At 39.9% G+C, this 18,232-nt stretch overlaps 1 protein-coding gene across 5 annotated transcripts in view; it reads right to left on the reverse strand.

Moving 5' to 3' along the window:
* Positions 1-18,232, reverse strand: part of VCAN (versican) — a 96,344-nt gene that overhangs the window by 67,893 nt on the left and 10,219 nt on the right. For all 5 annotated transcript variants that reach the window (XM_084802218.1, XM_084802220.1, XM_084802217.1 and 2 more), the window contains exons 2-5: positions 17,980-18,055; positions 13,410-13,784; positions 9,985-10,159; positions 9,778-9,905 (exon numbers count right to left, since the gene is read on the reverse strand). In XM_084802218.1, the coding sequence (XP_084658344.1) occupies positions 9,778-9,905; positions 9,985-10,159; positions 13,410-13,784; positions 17,980-18,049 (748 nt within the window). In that variant the 5' untranslated portion in view covers positions 18,050-18,055. The remainder of the gene's footprint in view (positions 1-9,777; positions 9,906-9,984; positions 10,160-13,409; positions 13,785-17,979; positions 18,056-18,232) is intronic.

The following is an 18,232-nucleotide window of genomic DNA, read 5'->3' on the forward strand; positions in this document are numbered from 1 at the left end:
GCAGTTGCACTAGGATAGGCCAGCACTGCTATACCATTTCTCATGCACACATGCACCTGAGAAATCATGGTAATTTTAGATTTAGCAAGCAGTTGCCTCCCAGGAAAAGAATGCCTTCTTATAGTTGACAAGAGAAGTCCATTATAAATTTCCAGCAGATGCCTCATCAAGGCAGCAATGTTTTTAAGGTCTATACATACATATTGATATTAGCGTACAACACATAAAATAATGGAGAACAGAGGATTTTTATATACAAGATAATGTGCCTATTCAAAATGAAAACGTGTAAACAATATCATCTGTCACATTATCACATATTTTCAAGCTAATTGCTTCAAGTTTTAGCTTACTCCTATTTTGGTTGCCTCTCCAGAGATGGTCTAAAACATGGCTTCTCAACTTGTGGGGCATGGCACCCACATACGGTTGAACCATCCTTTTCACAGGGACCTCATATAAGATATCCGGTATATCCGATATTTGCATGACAATCCATAACAACCCCAACTTTACAGTTATGAAGTAGCAGCAGAAATAAATTTATGGTGGAGGTCACCACAACATGAGCAACTCTTCCTCCTGACGGGGCAGCCTTGGCAGGCCACGGAGGAAGAGGGGTGCAGGCAGTCCCAATGAGACTTGAGAGGTTGAGGTCAGTTGATAGGGGTGGAGGGCTTCCCCTCTCTGAGGAGCAGCGGAGGGGGGAGGGAGAACGAGGGAGGGAGAGAGGGACTGGGATGTGACAAGGGAGGTGGCTACAATCAGGATAGAAAGTGAACAAAAATTTAAAAACAATAAAAAAGAAAAAAGAAATAAATGATCATTGGAATGCTCACCACCACCACCACCAATTTAAAAAGGGGTCTAGTTTTTTTTGTTTTTTTGGTTTTTTTGGGGTTTTTTTTTTTTGTTTTTTTTTTGTTTGTTTGTTTTGTTTTGGTTTGTTTTGTTTTGGTTTTTCGAGACAGGGTCTCTCTGTGTAGCCTTGGCCGGCCTGCACTCACTTTGTAGACCAGGCTGGCCTCGAACTCACAGCGATCCGCCTACCTCTGCCTCCCGAGTGCTGGGATTAAAGGCGTGTGCCACCACGCCTGGCCAAGGGGTCTAGTTTTTAATTGCAGCACTCAGGAGGCAGAGGCAGCCAGATCTCTGTGAGTTCAGAACAGCCAAGGCTACACAGAGAAAAGAAAGGAGAAGTCGGAGGGGGGGAGGGAGGGAGGGGGGGAGGGAGGGAGGGAGGAACAAAAGAAAGAAAGAGACAGAGATAGACAGCGACAGAAAGAAGGCATTTTTATTTAGATTTTCATGTCTGGACACACTGCACAAACTAGAACTTTCTTAATCATGGAAATTAACATCATGAGAAATATTAAGGAAAATTAACTTTAGTTTGACCAGCAGCTACCGCAAGTCTCCCTTGAAAAGAGATCAGGCCTGAACTTTTTCCATTCTTCTGAGTGCCTGACAGCAAAGATGCTTCTTGGCAGACTGAAAAGTGACACATGGTGAAACAGCAAGCAATGGTAAAACAAATTAAAGCATGAAAAAAAAAATGATTCATGGTGCTCAAACACTGAAGCGACCTCTCAGGAGACACTCGGCAGAACTGTCAAAAAGCCAAAATCAAGAGCATAAGACTATGACAGGTGATGGCTGCTCTTGGTGCTCACAGCTAAGATCTCACTGTGCTTTCCTGTACCAGAGAATTTGGAGGGCAGCATCAACGATGCTGTCTCTTTTATTTGCATGGCATGGTCCCGTTCTATGGACCTATGTGCTGTGAATAGCAGTCCAGTAAACTAGCAAAATCCATGCTTGCGTTTTAGGAAATTTATATGTATTTATGTGTGTGTAATGTATATGTGTATACATATATACATCATACACCATATATACATATGCATTTAAATATGTGTACACACACACACACACACACACACACACACACACACACACACACACACATTTGTTATTCCAGGTCACATGGTGGTAACAACAATTCAAAATAAATAGTAAATCGAAGTATTGATTTACAGTTTTTCAAGGGATTTATCTTTCACTCTTTCTCTGTCATACTTTAACTAAAATACACGTATCCTCACATATACACAATGCTCAGTTTAAAAATGAATATTCATTGTCCTCCGAGTCACATATTAGATAACCACACATTCTGGGATAGCCTTTCATATACCCTGCTCTCTCACACCTTGAAGGGCCACTATTTATAAATGCTATAAATGTGTCAGTTCTACTAAGACTGGGCCTTATAACCTGAATAAAAGCCAATAGTGTACCAAGTAATGGTCAACAATTAAAGAGAGAAAGAAAGATAAACTCTAAAGAAAACCTACTATTTCTATCAAGCATTTCTTGGGGAACTATTATGTGCGTTCAGGCCTACAACCATCCCTTGATATTGGCTCGAAACAAAACAGTACAAAAACTTGTAGCCTTTCCTCAACTGAGTGCTTAAAGTATTTTCAGAAATAAAACTGGTAACACATCATAGTTGGAAAAAAAAAATAAGCCAGAAAACAAATGCAAAGTACATGAAACTAACTCTAAATAAAGCAAATAAAGTAAAAGATTCTGTCGATAAGTCCTAGTGTGAGTCAGAAGAAGCTACCAAGAGATTCTGGAGGCAATAAGGTTTTGATTACCAGTAGAAGAGAATGTCAGAAGATGGGCTGTGGAGTGAGGGGAGCAAGGTGGGGGGAAGTGTTCTCTGTGACAAGCAGAGCATCACTGCAAAATGGGCATGCACAAGGTCTCCAGAGAGCCAGAGAGGTACCAAGTTCATGTAGGTGAGGTAAAAATCCTTAAAGGTGGGGCTGCATGGAAAATACAGGTCTCTACAGTTGGAGGTGCTGGAACTCTGAGCCAGTCAGTCAGGTCTGGATACGGTCCTGGCATTGACTCATTTGCAAGGGAGCTAAGTGGGTCAACCATGAAGGGAGACGAACTGACCTCATCTGTCACATCTGCAGAGACAATAAAATGGCTTTGAAATGCCAATTATTTTCTGACAAGTACTTGCTTCCATAAGAAACCCAAATACTCCACTTTTATTTAAAGGGTATTGATTTTTTTTAATTTTAATAATATTTTAGCTTGAGGTGGTTTTAGCTAAAATATTTACACTATGCTCATGACAGCCTGCTCTTACCTATCTCATCTGGGGATTACTTTTCTGCCATCATATGCAGCTAAGAACACACACTTCTTAATCCACTGCTGACTTCATCAGAGAAACACGTTAACTCACAGAGCACCTTTGCAAAGATTTAAGCCCTCAGATGGCAAGACCAAGGCAGTGCTCTGAGTGCCAATGACTCTGTGGAGAGGTAGAGACCAGCATGCTGCTGAATGCCATGATTTGGGCAGACAGTGGCTAGTCAGAGTAGAGTTATTTCAAACAAATTTGGAGGGGCAATATGAAACCATTTATCTGCCGCCACGTTATCTTGTAATTGCTCTATAACGCCCGAGCGTTACGTTAACCACATTCAAAGTGATCTGGTCTTCACGACGCAGTTCCGGTTGCTCCTCATAGCCCTCAACGTGCCACGCCTCAAGCTGACTTTGTCAGAACGCTGCACTCTAGCCCCCTCAGATCGAGTCTATTTCAGGAAATCTCTAGGGATGAAACTTTGTAGTGTCCGAAGTCTTTTTCCAACATTTAACGATCTTCGTTGTTAGAAAAACTTCACCTCCTATAGAGGTAGAGAACCTAATACACGCAGGTGTGGTGTCAACATGCTTTTCTTCTCTGAGCGCAGTGGGAAAGAGGAACCCTCTCATTCTCATAAGCCACACAACGACTAGTATTTATTAACCACTAACTTTGTGTCATACAATGTAGTAAAAGCCCCACGCATGGTTTCACTCCATCTCCATGCCATGCTCCAAAAGTAAATGCTCTCTTTGTTCTAAATCTCATAAGAGAAGGATCTAGTTAAAGCTTCAAGAGACAAAATTTGCCCGAGACCTGACCAGCAGTAAATGGCAAGATGGAACGCCATTGGTTCTTCTTTTTAAATCACATTTTATTAATTCTGTAAAACGTTTATACAATCACTTTATCACATTCACTGCCCTCCCATGTCTGTCCCTGTCTCTCCCCCATTGGGTTCAGCTTGAGTTGTCCTCCTACTCTTGAGAGTAGGGCCCACCCTGCGGGGTGGTAAGCCTGACTTTCCCTCTCAAAACAGGTTCCAAATGCCAATTGTGCCTTTTTGTGTCCGCATTCCCTCCACATTGGCGTTTCTCTACAGCTACTTTTTTTATTGATTGTATTTTTTAAGGGTCTCACTATGTTCCCCCTTGCCTGGCCCGGAACTTAGGATATTGACCAGACTGGTCATAAACTCTGCCTCCAAGTGCTGGAATTAATGACCTGGGCCACAATGGTCTGCTTGCCCTTTCTTTTCTTGAAGCTGAGAAAGTGAGCTGCCTCTTGAGTTTGCTCTCAGCGTGCTCTTCCGTCTTCCTAAGTACTGATGGTCCCCAGTAGGCTAGGGCCTGAGTTATGATTATCAGACTTCTCAGCGACATAAACATAACATGTATTCCATAGAAACCATAATTAGAACTGTCAGTTTGACATATTCCGGAACCAACAATGTGCAGTTTTGTTTCTCACTATATTGGCACCAGCATTAAGCCAGAGCTTCCGTTCAGCCATTTGCCCAGATAATGGTAAAAACTAGTCTTCTTCAAGTTACTGTTGCTAAGTGAAAACTCCCTGTAGGCTGAATAGTAAATGCATGTTCAGTTCCTACTACGTGTATTGGGTATGGAACCTCTTCACAAACCCAAGTCATCTGGGGTCTTGATCTTTCTCTAGCTTTTCTGAATCCTGCTGCCATCTCAGCTCCAGTTAAAGGGCATCTCAACATCTTCCAAACCAGATAATGGGAAAACAAAGGTACATATAGTAATAATTATTTCATGAATCTTGACTTCTGAGCTCCTATTACAAACCCTACTTCCCACTGATTTCTCTAATAATAGTATTCTTATTCCTAATGATATCTAACAAAGCATCATAAGGCCTAGAAGATCTCAAATAACACAAGCTAATATTGATATAGATGAATATATGCCCTTTATAGTTTCTCATCTAGTTTCCAAAATAAAGCTAAATGTTATGTTCATATGCTAAACTATGCTATAAAGAAACTTAAGGAAAGCCAGAAAATGAATCGGATCTAATGTATATAATTAGTAAATGTTAAGAATAGTGTCTGTATAATATGACATTCTAAATCAAGAAATAAAAATGTCTAATCTTCTATTAATGTAATATCTTTCATGATAAATAACTAAAGTTAAATAAAAATTAGTGTTGGGATATCCAATTTTAACTGCCTCCAGTATCTTTCATATACTTGGCTTCCCTGACCACAATCAAATATGAGATCTGTGAATGCAGCAATATACTTAGTGAGAATTCTGCCTCACTTTCAAATGCCCTTTATTAGTGCAGCAATTTTTTAAAAAAAATCAGATGCAATTTTCTGATGTCATCTTTCAATAAGAATTTTTGTCAATTCAATTCAGCTAAAAGCCAGAACCTTAGTAAGGGAATGAGAGAAACTCTGTAAGAATGATCTCGATCTTCCGTTTAGATCACCAGCCATAAAATTCTCCTTAATTCTCAATCCACTCCAGTTTCAAAATTTGAGAAAAGAGCAGCATGAGAAGATTTTCCAGTTTCCTCAGAGAAACACAGGAGGAAAGGCTTCCACAGCAGTATCAGTATAAGCCTGCTGGGCGCCCCAGAATCATCAAACAAATACAAAACAAAAGCCTTGTTGCTCAGTTGACACAGATTTTAGTCAGTGATGGACATACTGTTTGTAGTGATTCTTTTTTCTTACCCTTCCAACACTTTTATGTACTACAACGGCATTGTTTAAAGCTTGCTGGTTTTGCCATGCTATATTCCACATGACAAGTTTGTAGTCCTCAAGGATGTAAAACATTTATCCCAAGTAATGTTATACAACAGAGGTGGATTACATTGGGATACAAGCAAGATTTATACAGAACATCTGTCTTGGAAATAAGTGTGACTACAGAGGTGGGAAGGGGCTCCTATTAAGAATAGCAAACCCAAGCCGGGCATGGTGGCGCACGCCTTTAATCCCAGCACTCGGGAGGCAGAGGCAGGCGGATCACTGTGAGTTCGAGGCCAGCCTGGTCTACAAAGTAAGTCCAGGACAGCCAAGGCTAACACAGAGAAACCCTGTCTCGGAAAAAAAAAAAAAAAAAAGAATAGCAAACCCATGTCTGTAAAGCCCGCACCAGGAAGTTAAGGCAGAAGGACTGTGACTTTCAGGGCAATCCATGCTATACAGCCTTGCTTATAAATAAATAAATATATAAATAAATAAATAAAACCAATCCATGCTACACAGCCTGGTTTATAAATAAATAAATAAATACATAAATAAATACATAAATAAAGCAAACCAATCCATGCTACACAGCCTGGTTTAGAAATAAATAAATAAATACATAAATACATAAATAAATAAAGCAAACCAATCCATGCTACACAGCCTGGTTTAGAAAGAAAGAAAGAAAGAAAGAAAGAAAGAAAGAAAGAAAGAAAGAAAGAGAGAGAGAAAGAGAGAGAGAAGATAGAACACAAGCCAACCCATGCTACACAGGCTGGTTTAAAAATAGATAGATAGATAGATAGATAGATAGATAGATAGATAGATGATTGGTATATACATAGATATATAAGACTAATACATTCTTCTTCATGATAAGATTCATACAGAAACCCAGAACTACTCTCCGACAATATTAGTCCCTGAACACTGATGTGACATTGCAGATGATAAGGACCAACTCCCAACTGGTGCAGGGTGGCTAAGTCATCCTTGGCAGACTTCTACCACCCAGGCTTTAAAAAAGTCTACAGCCCTAGAACGCAGTGTCCCTTAAGGGACACAGAAGACTGGACCAACAGAGGGGGTCCCTGAGTACCCAAGCCTGGCTTTCCATCAGACAGTCTAGCTTAAGATTTGCACCTAGTGGCACTCAGAGGAAGGATAACAGGCTATGAAGAAGAGGCTTGATACCCTATAATCATATAGAGGGGGAGGAGGTCCCACTCAGTCACAGACATAGGGGAGGGGAATAGGGTTAAATTGGGAAGGAGGAACAGGAGGATACAAGGGATGGGATAACAATTTAAATGTAATATGAATAAATTAATAAAAATAAATAATAATAAAAAAGATTTGTGCCTACAAGAAACCATGTCTTTTTAAAAAAAAAAAAAAAAGGAAAACAGGGTTTTGTGCCTGACTATTCACCATCAATAAACTTTGATAATGTTTTTTTCAGTAGATTAGATCTCAAAAATATCCTTCCTAAACTACCTCTGCCTCTAGTGTAGACTCAGCAGCATCCCAGATATATGCAGTACTTTCCTGAAAGATTTTATTCTAAGCTAAAACCATGGATCATGATACAGATTTTCACCTTACTGGGATAGCAATAGGAAATTTATTTACTAGAGGCAAGCCTTCCAAGTACACGTTTCCAATTTCAAAAAGCTGTTATTAAAAACTATTTTAAAGATATTTTAAGCAGTTAAAATAATAAAAGAAATGTTCTAATAATATGTGCATCAATAGTAGCTTTGCCTATTATATATGTCTTCCTTTGCCTATATACAAAAACATAGAAAACGCACCCACTGTTATCAAATGATTGTGACAAGAATGCTATGGTATCCTTTGAGGCACGTTTAATCAGTGCACAAGGAAAACATGGGACATTTATAATCTAGCTCTCACATCTTGTAAACTATTCTTCAGTGAACACAATTGGAGATTCAAAGCCTAGCAAAGCTCATAATACAGGGGGAGGAGGTTCCCCTCAGTCACAGTCATAGGGGAGGGGAGTTAGGGGAAAATGGGAGGGAGGGAGGAATGGGAGGATACAAGGGATAACAATTGAGATGTAATATGAATAAATTAATAAAATATATTTTTTAAAAAAGCCTAGCAAAGTAGCACACACCTGAACTCCAGTTACATGAGAGGCCAAACAGCAGGACTTTTTGAGTCCAGGAATATGAAACTTGCCTGGCCAACACAGCCAGACTCAAAATATCAAATAAACAAATAAAACAAACAAATAAAAGCATCAAATCACATAGTTTTCAGCCTGGAAGGGATTATCTCACCTTGCCTCATTTTATACCTAACGCACTGTGTACCAAGTCAAAGTCATAAGAATAAGTCAATTTAATATTATATTTATGATTTACTCAGGCTTCTAAGATACCTGTCACAATAAATGAAAACCCACTTCAAAAGTCATAGAAACTTCCATGCCCTTGGAACACAATTGCAAGAATAGAGTTCTCTGAGAATTCTGAATGCTGTGGGGGAAAAAAAATGCCAAGAAAACAAGACAAGAGTCTTGTGACCTCGGTTTCTTTAAAACCATGAAATTGTTGTTAGAGTGTGTTTTTGTGCCCTTCTAGGGTGCACTGGACAGGAGTGTTTCCTTCAGATTACTCACCACAACTGCCTATTGATATTTGTTTATAGACCTCTGTGGACAAACATGTTTTCGCTGCATGAGGATTGTCTGCAACGTGCAGTTTGCCCTGTGGTTGTACACTTTACTCATGTGGCTCCTCTTAGCAATCAGAATAGAAACTTCTGGCACTTTGAATAATGTTGGCTGTTGCATGAGACTTTAACCCACCTCACTGATCAGCTCCATTATCCCAGCGCCCCACCCCCCAACTGCCTCTAGAGTGGTAAATGCCATCACTTGTGCCTTTCATTGTAAATCTACCTGCAACTCTTTAGCTACTGTCAAGCACTGAACTCAAATACTCTTTACTCGGGCAGAAAAATGACAGAGCTAAAATTAATCAGACTCTAACACATTGAAGAGAAGAAAAGACTTTATCTAAAGCTGCCTTTCCATCCCTGGTGAATAACAAACAATCTACAGCAGTGGGTGATTTGTCATTTTGATTGTGTGGATTGGTTGGATGAATGACTCTCCTGAGGGGAAAAAAAATATTTGCGACAAAGGGGAGCTGGGGAAATTTTTTTGATATGACCTTATTTGCCAGTCCATGCTGCTTTTTTTTTTTTCTTTTTTTGGTTGGGGTTGTATTTATCTGCACTTGGGCTCACAGCGGTTAAACATTACATGGTTTCTACCAGGCTCTCACTAGAATAGGTGCCACCCTTATAGTTTTCTATTTTGAATGTTCTAAAAGGACACCATAGCTGTGAAGAACCTGCCACTGGCTGAGCTATTTCTACCCTGCATAACCGTGTCCCCGTCCCTCGTTCCCTTTCCATTGTAATTTTGGCTTATCTCACCACAAAATCATACAGTCGTGGAAATAAAAAGCCTGCTGTATGGAATGCAAATAAACCTGAGGACTTGCTCTGTGCTCTTGGTTCTAGGTTTCTCTCACTTTTATGAATTCAAGTGAAGCTATAGTAGAGCAGCAGTTCTCAACCTGTGTGTGCTGCAACCCTCTTGGAGATCAACCATCCTTTTGCAAGTGTTTTCTAGGACAACCGGAAAAACACTGATACTTACATTACAATTGACAAGAGTAGCAAAATCACAGCTGTAAAGTAGCAACGAAAATAATTTTACGGTTGTTGGGGGGGGAGGGGTCACCACAACATGAGGAACTGGATGAAAGGGACACAGCATTAGGAAGGTTGAGAACCACTGCTTTAGAAAGTTAAATAAATATCTTACCATCCAGATGATCCACATAGCAGTACACATCATAGGTTTCCTGGGGAGAGCGGAATCCGTAGGTCCGGACCCCTTCCTTCCCCATCATGTCTCCGTAACAGCCTTCTCTCGGAGCCCGTATGGGATATCTGGGGAGGGAAAGCACTGGTGAGTGCCACTCTCACTGGTAGATTGATACTTAAAAGCTTGTGGCTACAGCCCTCTCACCTGACAGTTTGATCCGACAGCCAGCCTGCGTCACACTGCTCAAATCCATCTTCGTAGGCAGCAAACAGCTGCTCTGGGGTTGCGATGACAGCCCCAATGTCCACACAGGCCTGCTGGGCAGCCGCAAAGTTCAGTGTGTATCTGCTGGTTGCTGCCCTGTAGTGAAACACGACTCCTGCAAAGAGAGCAAACCACAGACTGCTTCAGCATTCAAATCCCTCACTGTATTGTGCAAAATTCCAGAATGAAATAATACACCACGCATTACAATCATCACAGTTACTTCCTTTTAGTATACAAAACTCTTGCTGATTCAAAGGCACTTCAAATATGCCATTTACCTAGGTGTCCTGCCCTGCCCCTTAATGCTATGTCAGCATGATGACATTGACTTTTGCAGAGAGTGTGATCAGGTAGAGGAAACACCAGGCATTATGTGTGAGAATGCCTACTGCAATCTTCTCTTTGCTCCCTACTCATAAGCTAGTCAGACTCTACAAGTCTTAATCACCTTTCTTATCCAGCAGATCTGATATTTATTTGGTTGCTCTGAATGGTAAGTAGGTTACTGCGCACTGTCCGAGTATGCACTAAATCCACTGTGTGACTAGCATAATGTTTGGTCTTCTGCTGTGACTGACATGAATATACAAGTGTTATCTGAGCAGAGAGGCCTGAAATAAAGCTCTCCACACTTTGCCAAGTAAAAGCAAGACATGCGTGCCACGAGATCCTCTTGGTTGTATTTTATGTATTGCTAAAGTAGTAGTTAAAAAGCTGTGCTCAAAGTCTCAAGAGAATGTCAAAGAGCTGGAAAAAGAAAACATCTAAAGGGTGGAACTGTTGGTCCTTTCTTCCCTCTAGTTCCATTTTTAAACTGGACTAAGTATCATGATTCATCAAAATGAATCCAACTGATAATGCTAGGAAAGTCACAAAATATAGACTGGAGTACATGGATGTTATAGGTAAAACTTCATCAAGTCATAGGACTCAAGAACACCTTTTGCTGTTGTTTCAAATGAACTGAGGTTTCAGAGATATCTGTCACCCTCTTATAACTTGAGTCCTGGGGTGGACAGATCCATCTCCCATCGTGAGACTCACTATCAGACCATCTCTCTCATGGTGGTCTTAATACTGTGTCTCTGTTTCAAGACAAGTGCATGCCAGCAAAAGAACCGTGCAAGAAAGAGAGTAGGCACCTCTCAGACAAGCCCCGTTATCAGTTCCCACACAGAGGGAGTTGCATAGCAGCTCAAAGATGCCCTGACTGGCAAGGAGCATTCCTTTTCCTGTCTCTGATCTTTCATCTCTCAAAATGTCACCAAATGCCACTCTCTCCCTTCATGTGGCCTCACAAAAACTGTCTGGGAAGTACATCTGTGCCACACATCTAGTAACCATGAGAAATAGCCTAGGATAGTTTGTAAGCTTTCAGTAAAAACTTGAATGGGTTGAAAATGGTTTATAGCAGTTAAAGTTTCAGGTAATCTTGGGGATAATAAGTCTTCCTCATACACTGACTATTGATGCTGAGAGGGGACAGAACAGAGGGCCTCCTTGCCTAAGGCAAAGACCATCAGTGCATATGTAAGTGTCTGCGATTGTCAGAATAACTTGAAGCTATCCAAGGCTAAGGAGACTAAGTAGACTATAGTCATTGTTCCCAGGCAGCTAACAGGCAAATCCATTGCCAAAACTTTAATGATGAAAAAAAAATTAAAAGATAAGACTCTGTTAAAGTCTTGGAGAATTTTAGACAATAAATGTGCGTGATACACGTCTATGCATTTACATGTATGTGAAGGGACAATCTTAAGCTAACTAAAATCAATGGTGAGGAACTCGGGGATAAAAAGAACCCAGGGATTTAATGGACACATGGACAGCAGGAAACAGATGAAATTAATAATAAAGGAGGCTCAATACATTTGCTTGTTGCACCTGAAATTCAAACCATTTCCTTTTGGCTAAACAAGAAAGGGCTTTTAACAGAACTCCTTTTATGTATTTCTGAAAGGTGAACATTTTATAGGGAAATTGAGAGTCGGAAGAAAATCTGTTCCATCATGTCTGGATATTAAACTTTCGCTTAATAACTTGCCAACGTTCTGCTTCCAAGAGCTGTGGCATTATGTGTGTGCCCAATTAGAGCAATTTCTCTTTGCTTTGTCTTCTAACTTAAGCTCAAGTGACATATAAACCACCATTAAAGGGAGGATAAAGGTGAAATGTGTCATTACAAAACTTAATGGATAGCAGCTAGTATTAAGGTTACATTTTTTAAAAATCTGATATTTTTTCCCCCTCTGAACCAACTGAAAATTCAAATATTGATTGCCTTTGTAAGAGATTATGATACAAATCATGGATGATTTCTTAAACTCAAAGTTGTTTTGTGGGGTTCTTTTTAAATTTTTATTTTGTGTGTCTACGTGTGCATGCACAAAGGCGTGGGCAAATGCATGCACTTCTACCGTGTCGGTTCCAGGGCAGCTTGTCAGGCGTGGCAACAAGTGTCACTATGTTGAACCAAGTTCCCAGTGATCATTCATAATCAAAGGAAAGAGGCTGAGGTTGTGGTTTGTGATAGAGGGCTCGCCTAGCACACACAAGACATTGGGGTTGATCTTCAGCACCCCCAAAAAAATCACACTAAGAATTAAGACAGAAAAGAGGAAAGTTTTATATTTGTATATGTCTATGTCTATACATGGAGTAAGAATGACCCTAGGGTTATTGTATTTGGATAGTTGGTCCTTAGTTGGTGGAACTGTTTGAGAAGGACTAGGAAGTGTGATCCTGTTGGAAGAGGTAGGTCATTGGTGCGGGGGACCTCAATTTTCAAAACTCCTCCACACCATTTCCAGTTAGCTCTCTGCCTTCCGCTTGCAGATAAGAAGGCACAACCTCAGCTGTTGTCCCAGCACCACGCCTGATGTCCTTTTGGCTCTCACTCTTCAACATCATGATCATAGACTCTCTTCCCTTGTAACTGTGAGCCCGAAATGAAATATTTTGCTTTTTAACTTATCTTGGTCATAGTGCTTTGTCCTGGCAATATAAAAAGAACTAAGACAGCATATATACAGCATTGAAATTAAAATGAAAAAAAAGCTATTTTAGTACTCAAATGCAATCAGTAGTAGGTCTCAGCCCTGAAATAATGACTTAAAAACTATGTACCGCGTCTTCGATATTTCCAATATACTGTGCTTTATTAGACTCAATTGATAAAGATGCTTCACAAAAAGTTACCTGTTCTGAATGAGTAAGTTTGTTTTCAGTGAAAAGCAAAGCCTCTTAAATTGATGAGCTTCCCACTAGCTCATATCCAGAACAAGAAATACCCTTGCATACTGGCCCACACTTCTGCCATGGGTACCATCCTACAGCCCTTCTTACCAATCTAAAAGCCTTACCATCCACATGCAGTGACATGGTGTCCTGCGTGTCTTCAATCCCATACATGACATCACAGCGGTAAATGCCTGCATCACTAGCACGGAGTTTGACCATGGTGAGAGAGGCATCTCCTACATCCTCGGGATGTGTAGGCACTGACACGCGCCCTTTGTAGTCCTGACCAATCTTGATATTTCCATTTTGGGCCACCAGGACAGTAGTCTCCTTTATGTCTTTTCCGTTTTTGTCCACTTCCATTTTAGACCATTTGATTCTGAGAAATTCACTCGTGTTGTGATTGGGTGGTAAGGTAGGCATGGTGGGAAAATGACACGGTAGGCTCACTTTTCCAGACAGAGAGCCTTTGACAGGTGGGCTTCTTTCCACATTTGCTAGAGAAAAGACAAAATATCAGATTAATATTCCCCCAAAAGCTGATCCTGAGCCTATCGAATGTGTGAATGGATATGAGACTGTTACAGAGCTTTCGTTACATCTTGAGTATGTGGCGGGAAAAGTGACGGTGATTTATATAAAGAAAATAGCATGGAACTTCAATACTGCTTCATAACAAAGTTGGGGATTAATGGTGCTCATCTTTGTACACTGAAGTGCAGAACTCATTTGAAAGCACTTGTTACTTGATATTTAACAAAAAATAAAAAGATAAAGATAAAATAAGGAAAGGGAAAGCAAGGAAATTAAGGACAGAAAAGAATCAGGCAAGCTAGAGTCAATACCACAGACTAAAAAACTAGACCAAACTGGGTTGGTAGATGCTCACACCTATAATACTAGTTCTTAGGAGAATGATGCAGGATTGCTCTAAGCTCCAGTCTAGCCTAGACTACAATGAAAAAAAAAACTTTTCAACTTCTCTTTCCCTCTCATCTATCTGTATCTGTATCTCTATCTCTATCTCTATTTTAATTTCTATCACTGCCGTCCCCTTCTTTATCTAAAAAAAAAAAACAAAAAACAAAAACAAAAACAAAATCTAGACTGGTTTTAGGGAAAGCAGTTCAAAGGTAAACATTTATAAAAAAAAAGAACTCATTTAGGATAACTGCACTAAATATTACTTTAGAAAACTCCAGTAAAAATTAACATTTGAAGCGGAAGCTAGAATTGTAAACAGTGCTTGAGAAGACCAGAGAGAGAGAGAGAGAGAGAGAGAGAGAGAGAGAGAGAGAGAGAGAGAGAGAGAGAGAGAGAGCAGGGCTCTTATTTTAAGAGCCCTCCTCAGGCCAGGCAATGGAGGCAGGCAGATTTCCAAGGCTAGCCTGAACTTGTTACACTAATAGGTCAGAGACGAACAACATTTAAGGTAACTACCACATTACCTTAGAGAAAATGAAATTAAGTTAAAAGAAGAATTTCAAACTTCATGAGCCCAGAGTGGGGGCAGGTCTAATGTTTGAAGAGCCCTCTTTGGGCTCTTTATAAGGATGAGGCATCTTTATAAGGATGGCACCCCAGCTGTAATCACTTTGCAGAGAAGCACTGCCTTTCATTAGCCCCTGGCCTGAAAGCCTGCTTCTGCTCACCTAACCCTCCCAATGTACTTATTCTGCTTAAGCTCTTAAACATTTCATGACAAAGGGTACACTGGTTACAACTTAACACCACTGCATGCAAAAGAAAACATCCTTTCACCTTCACTGGAATCCTGGGCTCCAGCCCTCCTGCCACTTTGCAGCTTCCACTGACAAGGCTAACCCAGGTGTTAGAAATGACAGAAATCATTGTTTGTCGCCCAAGCAAATCTCACTTCATGAACCGCTAGCCAAAACTTTAGAGTCACCTCCACATCAAGTGATGCTGTGACTTTTAACTGCTGATGTTTTTTATTTTTTCTAACACTATACTAGTGGTCTGAAAAATAGGCACGCATCCACACGAACTAGCTCATTAGATCCTTAACAGTGAGTTGGGCCGTTTTTCCAAATTAAAGGAAGATATTATTCCCTTTAAGAAGATGAAGAAGAAGAAAAGAAAGTCCATTGCCAACAGCAGATGATAGGCCTAAAGTGGGCACAGTGCCTCTCACTTCCAATCCTAGGACTTGATGCATCAGACTAGGTGAAATCTCAGCTAGTGAGAGGTCATCTTGTGCTACATAAAAATATTCCAGGCTATCCTGGGCTGAATAGTAAGACCCTGACTTCCCTTCCCAAAAATGTGATCAAAACAATATTACATCTGGTGTATTTATGATAGAAATTGCTCACTTATTCCAAAACTATAACATTACACTCAGGATTTGTTCACCATTCTATTAATCTAAATACATTGCTTGTTGATGGGTGCTTAACAAAATTAAAAATGAAGTGAGCTAAAGTGCTACTTAGGTTTTTTTAGGGGGGTTGTTTGTTTGTTTTATAGTGTAATAGCAAGGCAACCATATTGTTTCCATTGCTTAAAAAAAAATAAAACCTCTAAGTTAAAATTCACCCTCTGAAATGAGCCTGATGTCTTGGTGAAGATGCCCCCTGAGAGGCAGTGAGTGGCAAGGTCCCAGCTGGCTGGCTACAAACGTGAGCCCGAACATGTGTCTCATTATATCTAACCAAATAATTTCTAGCCTTGGCATTTATTAACTTCTTCCCCTGACCCTAAATTCATTCACATAGGCAGTCTTTGTCTTAAAACACCTGCTTTAGTCACTCCCGGAACTGAGATCTTTTCGTAGTTTCAAGGCCTCCTTGAAAGCCAGCAGGGGACTTTGCTAAAAGTGAAAAGTGACCCCTACCGGTTCACATTCCTTTAATTTGACTCACATCAAGGGATGCCAGCATTTCTGTTTGTGCGACTTAATGATCTATATTTCAGGGTTGGGGGATTCTAAGACTTGAAAATTATGTGCCTAAAAATCTAGCTTACACTTACTGTATGTCCTAGGAGTTCATATTTTCCCTCCTAAAGAATCATTTAACCAAAATAAAGCATAGTAACAATACCATGTATGCTTAGGGGAAGGGGTTTAGTAGGAAAAAAACCACCAATTTTATAATAGTGTAGGATAAATGGTCTCTGCTTCCATCATATCTATTGCTAAATTACAGTTGTTTTCACAATTATAAATGCGTAGGGGAAGACACGGGATTCACCCAAATCCATCAAGTAGGGAAGAAACCAAAACGTGGGACATGGCTTAGTCTACTGCTCCAATGAAGGCACACTTGGAAAAAAGCAGTCTCACAAGGGCTGTGAATTGTTCTACCTGTTCATAAACACACAAATATCAAAACTTTGCTCTGGCACAAATGTAAGTTTACATGTAATCCAGTCTTCAGGATAAGATTTAAAAAGAAAGATATGTGGTCAAAGCTTTTGAGTATTAATACTTGGGTCTTACCTTCCTAGCTCACTAGAACTAAGTTAGCTACATGTAGATTAGTTTAAGAGTTATTTTAATAGTCTGAAGTACAACACAGACAAAGTATGCAGCATTTTTAAAATCTGCCAGCTGCAGGAACTTGTCTGAATCTAATAAAAATGGATCCTGACCAAAAAAATGTCACTGTTCTCACAGATGGTTTGTGGTCTAAGTGTCTACAGTAAGAGAGAAGCACTATGTATGAGTGACCCGTTACTCCTTATCCTGTGTGTAGACCCTGCACGGTAAGAATGGTGTGAACTCTATCTGTGCAGGGAGAGAGGGAAGTCACCAGACAAATATGAGAATACTTGAATTTATTATGCTCTTCTTCAATTTGTGAGCTCACAACTCTACACTCTATTTCATATAATTATAGGGATACCAAAATAAGTGGGTAAATTATCAATGACCAAGATGGTTTCTAACCCAATAGGACTTGTTAAAGCAAAGGTTTCTTCCTGTGCTAAAGCCAACACTCAGTAGTGTGGCATGCTGTTCCTGAACCCTTTGGAATCCTACAACTGACCAGAAAACCCTGTGGCAGCTCAGCAAGTCACTGCTGCCTACCTCACTATAAACTGGAGGAATGTTTTTATGTGGATCTTAAACTTTTATACTGTCTGCTTCTGCCTCTCATAGGAGAGAACTAAATATCCCCCAAGTTAGCTAACATTTGATTGTGTGTTTTGTAAATATAGTAATTGCATGATACTGTTAGCTGCTGATGCTTTTTTAGTTATAAGAAGGGAATACACCACACATTGTTTTGTTTTCACTATGCGAATCTGTTTCGAGTGAGGGATGTCTTGCTGTGGCTTTCACTATAACTCTTCTTCCATTATTAGCCACCAAACCCTTTCCCAATCCCAGCACTCAGGGAGTCAGAGTCAGGTGAATCTCGGTGAGTTCCAAGCCAGCCTAGTCTACAAAGTGAGTCCAGGACAGCCAAGGATACACAGAGAAGCCCTGTCTTGAGAAAAAAGAAAGAAAGAAAGAAAGAAAGAAAGAAAGAAAGAAAGAAAGAAAGAAAGGGAAGAAAGATGAAAAATGAAAAAAAGAAAGATTATATTCAGTGATAATATTTTAAGGCAAATCTTTAGCAATAAATAGATTTTTAAATGACTCTTGATTGTAGTGATCCCAGATTATATTTACATTCCCCAGTGTTTTTCCACATATCAACTAAAAAATGTTACTCTACTCACCTTTATTTAGTGCGTGGGTTATTAATAAAGTTGACCACATCCATAAGACACTTTTCATATTTATCAACATCTTGTTCTAAAAACAAAGCATACCACAAGAATTAATGGTGATGGAAGACTAAAACGCATACGTTAGTAAGGTGCAATAACAGAGTACAATGAAAGAGGCAGTTCTCTGTGGGCTGTGAAAAACAGGAGGCTGGGAATAGAAGATATCGCAACACCTTAATTATCAATTTGAATCAAAACCTGG

The sequence above is a fragment of the Acomys minous genome (genome assembly GCF_964271855.1).
Source record: "Acomys minous genome assembly, chromosome: 11".
Lineage (NCBI taxonomy): Eukaryota > Metazoa > Chordata > Mammalia > Rodentia > Muridae > Acomys > Acomys minous.